The sequence below is a fragment of the Penicillium maclennaniae genome (assembly GCF_028827695.1).
Source record: "Penicillium maclennaniae strain IBT 15551 chromosome Unknown utg000007l:1.0-4884863.0:1.0-4888362.0, whole genome shotgun sequence".
Classification (NCBI taxonomy): Eukaryota; Fungi; Ascomycota; class Eurotiomycetes; order Eurotiales; family Aspergillaceae; genus Penicillium; species Penicillium maclennaniae.
In genome coordinates this window covers 3,340,154-3,352,678 of record NW_026623219.1, presented here as the reverse complement: position 1 = coordinate 3,352,678, position 12,525 = coordinate 3,340,154, and the positions used below count along the sequence as shown (strand labels likewise).

The following is a 12,525-nucleotide window of genomic DNA, read 5'->3' as shown; positions in this document are numbered from 1 at the left end:
ATCCGAGTGCAAATCCCAACCGCGATCATAACGTATGATATATGGTACAGATAGAATGAAAAGAGGAGGTAGGAGGGAAAGCAAAGCATCATGCTCAAGTAGATCTAGTCGTTCTTAACAACACCGACCTTAGCAGCCTAAAGAGGATATTCAAAGTTAGTGAATAGTCCACGGTAATAAATCCGGCAAAAGATAACTTACGCGGAGAACACGTCCATTGAGACGGAAGCCCTTAGTCTGGGCGTACATCACGTCGTTGTTTTCCATGTTCTCTGCCTTGGCCATGAAAGTGGCTTCGTGCAGGTTGGGGTCGAACTTCTGGGGCTTGCCCTCGACCTTCTCGCCGGGGTCGAAGCGCTCGAGACCGTGCTTTTGAAGAGTGTTCATGAGGATGTTCTCGGTCATCTTGAGACCGGCAACGAGGTCATGCAGAGCCTTGTTCTCCTCAGTCGGAGCAGCCTCGAGCTGCTCCTTGGGCACGGCCAGCAGCGCCCGGTCAAAGTTGTCAATGCTCTCCAGGAGGTCCTTGGCGAAGCGCTGGATGGCAAAGTTTCGCGCACCTTCCATGTCACGCTTAGTGCGCTCCTGTAGGTTACGGAACTCGGCAACGGAACGAAGGTATTTATCCTGAATGACATTTAGTTTTGCGCACGCGACAGTGGTGTTAAGGTAACGAGAGTGAAACTTACCTTCAGATCAATGACTTCCTTGTTCTTGGCCTCGAGCTCCTTCTCGAGAGGATTCTGCTCGGTGCTCTCGCCCTCCTCGCCCTCCTTGGTAGCTTCCTTCTCGGTAGAGTAGAAGCGAGTGGGCTGGGCGAATGGCCGGATGGCAGCGGGCAGCTGTTGTTGCAACCGTGTTGTCCGTCGAAGAGCGAGGGGTGCGGATGTGGAAGTGGAAGCTGCCAGAGCCGACCGGGCGGCCTGGGCTTGTCTGAGAAGAGTGCGCTTGAACATTGCGGAGATGAAAAATTACAATTGAGTTATGGGATGAGTAGGAGAAGAACGGGTATAACGATAGCTGATCGGGCAAAATTCATCTAGCATCACCTGACCGCTTTAGCTCGGCAAAATGGTGGCCGCCGGTACCGCCTTCGCTACTTCAGTGTGTACACAAAAGTAATTTCGTTGTCGGTCAGTTATGTAACAAATGGATCTGAATAGGGGTGTAAATCGCTTGGAAACTACCATCAAAATCAATGTTTTTCAATACAATCGGTTTGAAAGATTGGAAAGAGCGATCATCAAGAACGCTGCGATCGTGACTGTTTAGCTTTTGAGGTTCACTGAAAATCTAGGGAGACTGTGACTGCCAAAAAGCACCTAATCAGATCGGGTAGGGCAACCACAGACACTTACTGTACATGCAATTGTATGTAAGATGTATCATATGACATTAAATAGGATTGGAATCAACCGTCTTTTTAGCACATCTAGTATCCACTAACTCAGATATCGAGGATAAAGAAAAACAGTTGCCGTAGCTCATTATTTCTCTGAAATCAGATCGTAACCCAGGATTCGCCAGCTACATGGCGAAAAACATCGTTCAAATGCCACTAAGAGTCAAGCATCGACTACCAGGCCCTTCTGAAGACATAGTTCCAACCTTGTTCAAATAGTCAGTTCTTCGGTGCTCCAGCTCTAGGGCTCCCAGCTCATGTTAGATTGCATTGCTGTTCATTGTAAGTTTCTTTCATGCGGAAACGCAAAATCTCAACTCGATCCTCGACAACGTGAGATGTACTATCAAAGCCGAATCTTGATTTGACAAATTAGGTCAAAACAATGGAAAAGATTCGAAGAACTCTAGTGAACTTGTTTATCAAGTATCCAAGGACTGGTCTAATCTTTCTTGGGAGGGTTTTTTACCTGATCTTTCCACTACTCTTCGTTCCAACTGTGTTCTCCTTATTTCTTTACTCAGTATATATTCTCACCTACCACATTTACTTGATTACTATGGCGATAAACTTGAAAGGTCGGCGGTTTTAAGGTCCTATGTAGACAACCCTCAATGAAAATATTGTAATATTGGTAATATTCCAGAGTGATGCTATTCTGTTCTCGGAGTCCGAATTTTAGAACCAGGTCTCCCACTCTGTCCCCACCTAAAAAGCTATGATGTAATATCACTTAACAAGAAGAAATCAACTCTAAGAAGAGTTCTATCGTAGGAGCGTCGTGACTGATCAAGTCGTCGATTTAACTCCATTCACTATAGTCTCGAACATAGGGGAAATATGTGCTCGCCATAAGCTCGGGATGCCGCATTTGCGGAAGCCAGGGTGGTCTCGGGTCTGTTTAAGACCAGCACGCTCGCGGGATGACGAAGTTAGTTCGCCAGCGGTCAGGCCATGTTACGTCATAAGTAAACCTTAGGGCTATAAAGATATGAGCTCGTAGGGAGATTTGGAGTCAATGTTAATCTTCAATCTCGTGGTAGATATTTGAAAATTACACTCTATTGTCAAAACGCCGTGTTTACCACCATGTCGGGCTTCCTGCACCACCACCACCACAAAGACTCAGAAAAGCCTTCTGAGCATTCTGCTCAGTCCAACTCGCACGTTGGGGAAGAAGCCAGTAAGTGGCTCTTCTCACTTATCATGTCTAGGAAGATGCTAATGGATGCATAGACAAGAGCGCCCACCATCACCACCACCTCTTCGGCCACCATAAGGCGGGCGAAGAGAAGTCCCACCACCGCCCTAGCCAAGAGGAAATCGACAACGCCGAATTCGCTGCGGCGAGGCACTACGATCATGCTCTGAAATCTAGTCATGGTCCTGGTGTCGGCTTCGAGGGAGGACGTCAAGGTTAATAATGACGGTAGATGATATAAGGGATACCAGAGGTCCACTGCTTCTGTACATAGATCTTACGAACCTTCATGTCGAACGATGCTACGATTTGCTTTCTTTCCAACGAGCGTATGCCACGCCCCCAAGAGGTCCACGCCTGGCGGTCTCTTTTTGATATATTGTCTGGTAAAAGTAGTAGGTGTATAGTTTTGGGACAATCCTACAAAAGTGTTGCCAAGTTCTTCAATACGCGAGCTAGCTGTCCATAAAATCCGTTAGAATCACTCAGAGGTGCGCAGAACGCCCATCTGCAAGCCTGATGTGGGGTATATTGAATAGACCGCGATAGATGTCATTGTTTCATTGCCAAGTTGGGGCAGGTGACGGGTATGAACTAGCGGCCCTCGGCGCACGCTATCAACTGATCATCCAAGCCCATGGGCTCCCATACATCTTTGGTTTTCTTGTTTTGTACCATCACAATATCGCCTTGCAAGAAGGCCACCACTCCACCTCTTCCAGTTGCGCTGGCTGTAATGCGGAACAGTGGATGTCCGGTTTGCGGGTGTGCCTCACGCAGCGGCAGCATGATTAGACCCTGTTCGACGCACCAATTTTCCAGAATATCCTTGAAAGAAATCTCCTCCTCGATGTGTGCTTTAGGTGTTGGTGGAGGAGCTGCTGCTGCTGCTGCTGCTGCTTCAGCCACGTTGTCTTCACGAGTGGGAAGCGTAGCGCGAGCAGTAGCTGGACGTGGAAGTTCGGCAGCTGCGCGATCTCCAAGCTCCGCAGCTTGATGCATAATTTGAATACCCTTACTCCACTCGCTATCCACTTTGGGAATTTCGTTGATCTCGGCTGGGATTTGTTCCTTCCACCAAGAGAACCACGTAGCAACTTCCTCCAGGTTGGGATCATTGGTGAGCCAAATGTAGAGTATCTCGTGCCACTTAGGGAAGAAACCAGAGACAAGTAGTTCGCCCATCACCATGGGCTGGAAGTAGTCCTTCCACCGGAGGACATCCTCCAGTGCCGTTAGATCTTGTTCCTGGGGGTTCACGACAAAGTCTTCGCGGAGGTGACGTGCCAAGCGAGGTAATAAATGGTTTCGGAGACAGATATCAAACTCGCTACCGAGAGCCTCCTTCCAGAGGTCTAAGCCACTGATAAGATCCCTGTGAAGGCTCCATGAGTCGAGCACCACACGGAACTTTCTCTTAGTGTCTGACATGAGACCCGTTGGCTGCTTCGGATTGGTATGTTTTTCATCCAGGTATTGCAGCCATTGGAATAGCCACCACGGAAACTTCCCATCATGCTGAGATGGGTGTCGTCGGCTGCTTCGGGCCTTCCACTCCTTCAATGCTGCGCTGAGCTTTGGAACAACCAGTTGGTCGAGAAGATTGGCAAGGACAAATGGAGGAACGATCGCCCTCCACGAATTGACCAAGGTGGTCGCAGCAGTCGGGTCGTAAACGTCCCAATCATGCATCAGAGCCGAGCGGACGCGCGGAAGCCAGAGAGTGTATATCATCGTTTCGTACGGCGATGTTGATTGCCTTTGGAATTCTTCCTTTTCACTTCGACGAGCGAGAAGTGGTTGAAGGCGCGTGAGATTCGACACCAGGAACGTGGGGTTTTGTAAGGGCTCCCATTCTTCCATGGCCTGACGAAACAGTGGGTGCATAGCAGCTACTGCAGCCTCAGCTAGCTTGTACTCGTCCATGACATCCTCGTATTGTGCTTTGATATTTTCAAGCTTGCCCGTCATTTCGTCGAATTTCGCCGCAATATTTTCATCATGTTCAAAGAGATCCAGCTCTTCCACGGCGGCGATCAGCCCGGTCAGATGATTCAGACGGGCTTGGTAAGCGTCTAGTTCGTCCACGACCTGCGCCTCTTCGATCTCAATGAAATTCTTCCTCTCTGTCAAGCCTTTCCATTCGTCTGCAAATGCCTCCAAATCATGGCGAGCCCGTCGAGCGAGCTTCAATGCTTCCCCTTCGCCCGAGCCGACAAATCCTGGGCCAGCCATCAAGCCAGCAGTCGATGTCAGGGTGCGTTGTTCTTTGCCAGTGGCATCAATGAGCGACTTTAGCACGTTCGGCACCTCGAGACCCTGCATATCGGCTTCCAACTCAAGCGCTGTGCGGAATTGAGGCTTCTTGGGTCGCGGAACTGGGGTGCCTGTGCCACTGCGAGACTCTGACTTGCGTCCATCCTTCTTTCTTCGACGTCTCTGCTTCTCCTCATCGGAGCTTTCTTCTACTGTTTCGCCTCTGCGCTTAGCATCTCGTCGTTCCTCGTCGCGTGCCTGCTTGGTCTTCTCTCGAACTGCACCCAGACCGGCACCCTGTGGGCGCGCCTGGGCTTCGATCGGGTTGACAATACCCTGCCCGGTAGAACCTGAGACCCTGCCCCTCCTTGTAACCCATCTTCGCCATCATGCGCGCGGCAAATGAGTTTCCGGCGCCCTTTCTTCCGCGGGCGGCACCTCCACCGCGGGCCGCCGTATTCTCTCCGATACCATTGTTCATATTATTCCAGGGGTTGCGATTGGCGCTACCGAGGCCGCCCATTCTCGGAGGCGATTCGGAAGGCTCTCGCGCTCTGGCGAAACCTTTAAAGCCGGTGGTCGGGCGGTCATCCTCGCTATCGGAGCTCATGTCGGCGACCTTGCGCTTCTGGCCGGCGTAGGATGACGATGGCGAGTCCATGTCCGTCGGTTGTCGCTGTAGCAAAGCGACGACTTCGTAGCTCACAGCTCGATCGTAAGCTCTCAAAGTCAGAGCTCGTGAAATTCACGTGGAGAGCCGGGGCGGAAGAACCAGCATCCGAGGCGACGAAAACAAGATGACGTTGAGCTCGGTTACTTCATAGCTCCGAGGATTCCATTCGTCCTTTTTCTTCCATTTTACTGAAACTCTTCTCTCTAAACCCCTCATCAATACTTCAGTACTCACAATGACTGCTCTCTTCTCCACCTCCGCTCGTGTTGCCCTTCGCTCGGGAGCTTCGGCTTCCTACAAGGCTGGCGCTGCGGGCTTGACTTTTGCCCGCGGCAAGGCTACCCTGCCCGACCTTTCCTGTAAGTACTTTGTGTTTGCGCAGATCTTTGGTGCCAATGTATTTCTTGTTGAAACACGGGTAAACTAATTGTCAATCAAGACGACTATGGTGCTCTTGAGCCCTCCATCAACGGCAAGATCATGGAGCTTCACCACAAGAACCACCACAACACCTATGTCAACAGCTATAACACCGCTTTTGAGCAGCTCCAGGAGGCTCAGCACAAGGGTGACATTGCCGCCCAGATTGCCCTCAAGCCCGCCATCAACTTCCACGGCGGTGGCCACCTGAACCACTCTCTCTTCTGGGAGAACTTGGCTCCCAAGAGCGCCGGTGGTGGTGAGCCCCCCTCCGGCTCTCTGGCCAAGGCCATCGACACCACTTATGGTGGTCTCGATGAATTCAAAGGCAAGATGAACGCTGCCCTGGCTGGTATTCAGGGCTCCGGCTGGGCTTGGCTCGTCAAGGACAAGCAGACCGGCCAGATCAGCATCCGCACTTATGCTGTGAGTACCAACACCTTCTACATTCTACCTGAAGGCGCAAAAGCTGACCCTGCAATAGAACCAGGACCCCGTCGTCGGCCAGTTCGAGCCTCTCCTTGGTATTGACGCCTGGGAGCACGCCTACTAGTAAGTAACTCTACCCGGGAATGACTGCTTCTAGATGCTTACAAACTATTCTAGCTTGCAATACCAGAACCGCAAGGCTGAGTATTTCAGCGCCATCTGGGACGTCATCAACTGGAAGGCCGCGGAGAAGCGCTTCTCTTAAAAGCGAGATCTGATATATCGGCCCCACCATAAGCGGAGGCCACACTTCTCTTGTATTGTAGCGTCTGCCTAATTTATGTCAATTTACCTCCATCCAGAGAAATGTCCTTTTCAAATACAAAGCTCTTAAGCTCTGACAATTTAAACTCAATTCCCAAACTTGCAAGTTCTAGGCTCAAAGTGGCTGAAAGTGATGGTCTCATCCATTCCGCGACGGCCCGTCACATGTATAATGTAAGCGCGTCATCAGGGTCTGCCACGATCAACATTCGAACAAGCTTTACCTCTCTGCATGGCAAATTCCGACACCATCACGATCATGTCGGCAGAGAGCCCAGGTCGTAAGTCAGGCTTCAAATCCTTCTTCTCCAATGTCCTCCGGCCCAAAAAATCGCGCCAAACCCTCCGGAAGGGTGACAGTCGATCCACGACAGACCTGCGGCAGGCCGTTCGTCCAAGTCTCGACGATGCTCCCCCAGTGCCCAGCCTCGCGCCATTGCAACTCCATCGATTGAAATATCAAGCGACACACGCGAATCTCGACTACAATCTCGGCGAACGCCGCGACTACACAACCATCATTCATTCGATAGGATGTTTAGAAATGGACGACTCCACCGGGCCCGCCGACATCTTCGACCCGAATCGAGCACCCGGAGAAGGCGATATCGCGAAATTATCCTCGAGTCTATGGGCGCAAATCGCATGGTATCTGGATCCAGCCTCGGCGGCTAGTTTAGCTTTTTCTAGCATCACCTTATACCGCCGGCTAAGGACCTTGGTACCTCAAGGTCCTGGAAGAACCGCAGAACCATGATTTCAAGATGCAATTCCTCATTGGACTAGACATCTCTCTACCACATCATTTGCTGTGTTTCCAATGCGGCCGATACCACAGACGCACGCAGGAAGGCGCTGAACGTATACGACCCGCCCAAGTGCTTAATCCGCTATTCAAGTGCCCCGAAGCCACGAACGTCCTGAACCCGCAAGCGCGAACTCGTATCACGCACGGACGCACGCTGGCTTTCCCATTTGTGCAATTGGCCACGCGCGCGCATAGGTATGGTCCTCGGTACGGGATCCCCGTGGAGGATATGGGAAGACGATGGCACAAAGACGGCTGGTCGCATGCTTCGCGCTTCTTTATTCATGAAGGACGGCTTTTAATGCGTGTCACGAGTCAGGCGTTTGCGGCGCCAAGTTTACCACCTTCTTCGATGCGAATGCTCCTGTTCTCGCGTGACGACTACTGGCCTTATTTCTCTGCGTGCGCGCACTGGCGCGATGGTGAATTGATGTCTGTTTGCAAATGTGCTTTGGGACATATCCCCGCGCCACGGGATACTGGTGGACTGCAGGGTCTCGAGTATAAAGTGAAAGACCGTTGGGTTGGACAACGGTTTGATCCTAATTCCTTGACCCTCTTATGTGGATTCTGTCGACCTATGCGTCGATGTCCCGAGTGTCCGAGTGAATATCTGACTGAAGTCAAATTGTGTGAAGACAAGTCGGATCCTCACAAGCTGGTGTTCAGGCAAGCGATTGTGGTGACCCGCTGGACTGATCTGGGCGATGGCACTACCCCAAGCGGGTTGGAGTGGGGTGCTATCAATGGAAAACGGGATGACTATGACTCGTTCCAGCATTATGCGAAGCGTGGAATTGCGAGTGTCTTTGAGGCTGCATTCACGGCTGATACGCTTCCTGGTCAGAGAGTCCTTTCTATGAATCCTCAGAAAAAGAAGCTCGGTGAGGAGGGGGATAGTTGGTACTAGTCTGCTGTTTTCTGGTCCCGTGGCTTGTCTTCTTGAGCCCAGAATGCTCTGTATGATATGTGACTCGAGAGTGTTTCTTTTCTTTCGGCGTTGGGATGTTGAAAATGGGCATCGGAAAGTGGGAACATGGAATAATAACACTATGTAGCGTAATACCTAAGAAGATTGAAAGTCCACTTGATATATCACAGATATCACAGAACGAGATGTCAAAAAAAATACAATCTGTAATACAATCAGACGAGGAGACATTGAAGACAATGCTCGATGTTCGAGAGGCCATGTCTCAATCTCTCTGTTAAGGCGGGCGCAGTCACGTATCATATGAGCGACGGGCCTTCATTCCAAAGCCACTGCAAAAGCTCGAATCATGGGTGGAAAATGGGCCGCAAGAGATTGTCGAATCTGGACTGAACGTGGAGCCCAATTTGGAATTTGGCTGAAGAATCACATTGATTTCTAAATTTTCAAATAACCAGCGTTAAAACATCAAGCGTAAGCCAAATACATCGTTGAATTGTAAAAAAGACATGAGAAGCCCGTCTGAACCAGCAGAAGGCATTGAAATGAAGAACCCTCCCAACGTCACTTGCGTCGAACATCATAATCCGAAATCCTCCAAAATTCGTTCATTCTTCGTGTTCAGTGCAAAGATCGGTATACCAAGAGGCTGTCAAATAACCCAAGTGCTGTCTTGAACCCCTGAGGTGTTGTACAAAAGAAAAGGGTATCATAAAATACAGGACGATTTTCAGGTTCAAGCCAGCGTGAGCATTGAGTCTCTTAGCTTCGACGAGACCGACGACCCATATAACGAGGTTGTCGAGTTGTATCGTCGGACCCGACGGTCATCATAGAGCGAGGCCGCATGGTGGGTGCGTCCATAGAATCTGGGGTAGAGGCACGAGGTACAGAGAACTGGGGATGTTCCTTCATTAGACGTGCAGGGTTCCGGTTCTCCTTCTGTGCGGTGTCCGTGAAGTTCTCGTTCACAGGGAGTGCGAGATCGGAGCGTTTGCCGCCGACATTCTTCATCCAGCCGAAGATTCCCAGCGAGGTGCGGCGTTTATGTTCAGTACTGTGGATTGATGATGGCCGGCCCGATATTGTAGCGGATTGGACTGGCTGGCTCTCTTCCCGAGCTTCCATTAGAGATTGGTGGAAAGCTCGAGGATCGTCTTCGAGGTCCTGAATCGCAGCGGGAACATGGGAGTAAAAGTCGGCCGAGTTCGTGATGATCTGCGACATAGGGCGTCTTGTGGCGCCACCTGGATTCCTGGTCTTCGGAATGATGGGGGAAGGTGCGCCATCCTCCTCGTCATCTATGTATTCACTCAGCGTTGGCGAAGACTGAAGACGGCGAGGGCCATTGTAACGATTGAGGAAAGCAGGGCGGAAACTAAAGCGTCGGCGTGGCTCCGGACCAGGTCCATCCTCAGGCTCGGGGATCGAAGCAAGTCGCTCAGGCGCATGACTTTCGAGAATCGCAAGGGCTTCCATATTTAGAGTTGGGATCCCAGGGACCTCAGGCTCAACGGCGAACGAGTCAATGCTGTCGTTTTCGTGGAAGGCGTTGCGGCTTATAACATGTCGATCTGATCCTTTCTGCTGTTCGATCCGAAGTCCACGAGCTTTCTCCTTTCGAGAACGAGGGGTTTTCTGGGCGGCTGCAAGCCAATCCTCCGGGGTCAATGGCGGGGAGGCGTCGAACTCCATAGACCTTTGGTGCAACGTATGGGATTTTGTGGGTGTCTTCCGGGTAATTGGCGGAGGCACGGCTTCGTCAATGCTATCTGGGTGAAATAGATCGGCGAAAGACTTGAGAGCAGGATTGTTAGGACTTCCGGGTCCAAGCAATTCACTGGCCTTGGAAGCAACTGTGTTAAAAGGATAAATTACCGGCGATTCAGATTTCCGGCCATCAAGACGAGGTGTGTCACTGCAGTTTGTCTGCATGCTGTCTGTGACGTCGCTACCAGCTCTGCTGCGGTGGGATGTCAATTCATCGGCAGAACAGTGACGCCGCAGACGTGGACCGCTGAACAGCTGATCACGATTCTGCAGAGGGCTCTTTGGGGGTGCGATGCTTCCGTTTGAACCGTTATAAACGGCTGCATATGCTGTGCTCATAGTATCCGGGGTGGGAGGAAGCCTTGCGCTCTCAAACAGCGAAGCATCGAGACGCTGCCGACCTCGGGGTTTGCTCGTAAACAAGTCACCTCCGAAACTCGGAACTACTCCCTTTCGATGCATCTGACATTGCCCGATTCTGTCTTCGTTGGATGATAGTTTGCGATTGCATCCAGGTTTCAAGTTGATGGTTCTTTCCCTCCACTGTTTCGGTTGGGCCAACGTAGCTGTCTAGGCTGCTCGTGGTAGATAGTGCTTTGGTAGATAGTAAGTTGCTGACAGGAATGTCCAGCTTGTCGAACTCGTGCCATCTTGAAGACGTGTCAATGGGGTTCAGCTCACTGGCCTCGCTGAGAACACTTAATCGAGGAGATGCCATAGAAGTGGCATCAGCCATCGTGTGGTAGCTCTCAGACTTGGTCATATCACTTAGAGCCGAGTGTGACTTATCATCATCTGGAACATAGAGACTGCGTAGTGCGGCAGTATTCTGAGTTTCTTCGAGCAAGAACGAAGGTGCCTTGGATAGCAGCCGCAAATCGGACGATCGCCGTCCCTTTAATCGAGATTTCAAAGTTCCGCCTCTGGAGGAAGATCTCTCCGGGATCTCGAAAGTAGCCTGAGCCTGAGCCTGAGCCTTGGGTGTGCAGGCATTTGGGCCATCAAGTACGAGTCGACTTGGTGACATCGGTAAAGTCCGACCACCTGCCTCGAGCTGCTCGATCTTCGATTCAAGCTGGCAGATGAGCTGAACGGCCTCGGTCACAGCTTGATCCCGCTTTCCCAGCTCCAGGCGAAGCTCCTCATTTGACTCCCGAAGTCGACGATTATCCTTTTCAGCCTCGCGGAGTTCCTCTACTTCTTCCTCAAGCTTTTGCATCTTCGTCAATTCCTCCTCCATCGACTTCATCCGTTCCAATTTTTTCTCTAGGTTCCCCATTTGTTGTGCGCGATGAAACACCTCGAGTTTCAGGTCGAAGTTAAGTTTATTCATTTTGGAAACGTACTGGCCACGGTTAGTTTGTGCCTATTCCGTGGTTTCTACCGAGGGGGACCCACCTGATCCATCTCTCGCATCCCCATCTCCTTGGGCTTTCGAAGACCGGCGGAGAGGGCATCGCTGACTTTTCTCGCCCTTTCCGAGGCCGTAAAAGCACCGTCTTCTTGGGTGCGAGGTCGTTCGGGGGTTTGTGGAATGCCCTCCCAATCTTCGGGCGCAGACCCGCGCGAGTCACGATGCGCGCGCTGTTCCTTGAGCATATCTTGCAGAAGAGTAGACGCTGGATTTACTAAAGTGGATGTGCCTTTATTTGGGGTTCCTGTGTTGATGCCCATAATTAGTCTCCAATTGGTGGTCGAAGTAGTTGTGTCAGGACGTACTCTGTTGCTGGGGTGGTGTTCTGGTTCCCCTACGGACCGGCGACTGGTCGACCAACCATGACCGGTCAGGGCTCATCTGTGGCGGCGTATACATGTTTCTTCTGCCCTTGACACGGGAAAGCGAGGGGTGCTGAGGACGACCGGTTTTAGCTGAGTGGCAGGGATATTAGTTTGATGTGAACACCAGTATAGACCGTAGTCAGTCGAACAGGAGTGGCGTACAGCTGGGGCCAGACGTGGAGGAACGGGAGCTCGGAGGGGCCTTGGGATAATATATTGAGGCCTGAGAATGAGAGGCTGGAGGGTTTACAGGAGGCTTGACGGCCGAGCTCCGTTTGGCCTTCTCCATTACAGGTGCATCCATGGCGTGCATGTTATGCGCATGCTGGACGCAAAGACTCGACTGGAGCGCGGGCGACTGTGCGTCCCGAGCAATCAGCGTCTGGCGTAAACCGGTCGATCACAGATAAATCCACCACATCGGAAGATTAAATTGACGGGATGTGCGTTCCGCGCGATCACAATTGGATGGGCGCTAGACCATGAATTGGATGGCCCGGAGCAGTGGAGGACAAACAAGATGTAAGAAGCG

The 12,525-nt window shown here is 51.3% G+C and overlaps 6 protein-coding genes across 6 annotated transcripts; 3 read left to right on the top strand and 3 right to left on the bottom strand.

Annotated features, from left to right (window-relative positions):
• Positions 1-104: 104 nt before the first annotated feature.
• grpE (mitochondrial nucleotide exchange factor MGE1) lies at positions 105-956 on the bottom strand (the record flags this gene model as incomplete). Its single annotated transcript, XM_056970142.1, has 3 exons — positions 105-137; positions 202-627; positions 690-956. The coding sequence occupies 3 exons, from the start codon at positions 954-956 to the stop codon at positions 105-107; spliced, it is 726 nt and encodes a 241-aa protein (XP_056820174.1).
• A 1,535-nt stretch (positions 957-2,491) lies between these two features.
• On the top strand, positions 2,492-2,823 carry N7477_008478 (uncharacterized protein; the record flags this gene model as incomplete). Its single annotated transcript, XM_056970141.1, has 2 exons — positions 2,492-2,585; positions 2,639-2,823. The coding sequence occupies 2 exons, from the start codon at positions 2,492-2,494 to the stop codon at positions 2,821-2,823; spliced, it is 279 nt and encodes a 92-aa protein (XP_056820173.1).
• Positions 2,824-3,197: 374 nt separating this feature from the next.
• On the bottom strand, positions 3,198-5,520 carry N7477_008477 (putative G-patch domain protein (TFIP11); the record flags this gene model as incomplete). Its single annotated transcript, XM_056970140.1, has 2 exons — positions 3,198-5,173; positions 5,217-5,520. 2 exons carry the CDS (start codon positions 5,518-5,520, stop codon positions 3,198-3,200), a joined length of 2,280 nt encoding a protein of 759 aa, XP_056820172.1.
• A 247-nt stretch (positions 5,521-5,767) lies between these two features.
• Positions 5,768-6,646, top strand: sod2 (superoxide dismutase sodB; the record flags this gene model as incomplete). The annotated part of the gene is made up of 4 exons (XM_056970139.1): positions 5,768-5,891; positions 5,972-6,378; positions 6,437-6,504; positions 6,559-6,646. 4 exons carry the CDS (start codon positions 5,768-5,770, stop codon positions 6,644-6,646), a joined length of 687 nt encoding a protein of 228 aa, XP_056820171.1.
• Positions 6,647-6,964: 318 nt separating this feature from the next.
• Positions 6,965-8,423, top strand: N7477_008475 (uncharacterized protein; the record flags this gene model as incomplete). The annotated part of the gene is given in 2 exon segments (XM_056970138.1): positions 6,965-7,426; positions 7,437-8,423. The coding sequence occupies 2 exon segments, from the start codon at positions 6,965-6,967 to the stop codon at positions 8,421-8,423; spliced, it is 1,449 nt and encodes a 482-aa protein (XP_056820170.1).
• A 783-nt stretch (positions 8,424-9,206) lies between these two features.
• N7477_008474 (uncharacterized protein) lies at positions 9,207-12,306 on the bottom strand (the record flags this gene model as incomplete). Its single annotated transcript, XM_056970137.1, has 5 exons — positions 9,207-10,626; positions 10,682-11,559; positions 11,613-11,872; positions 11,934-12,083; positions 12,156-12,306. The coding sequence occupies 5 exons, from the start codon at positions 12,304-12,306 to the stop codon at positions 9,207-9,209; spliced, it is 2,859 nt and encodes a 952-aa protein (XP_056820169.1).
• Between the last annotated feature and the right edge of the window lie 219 nt (positions 12,307-12,525).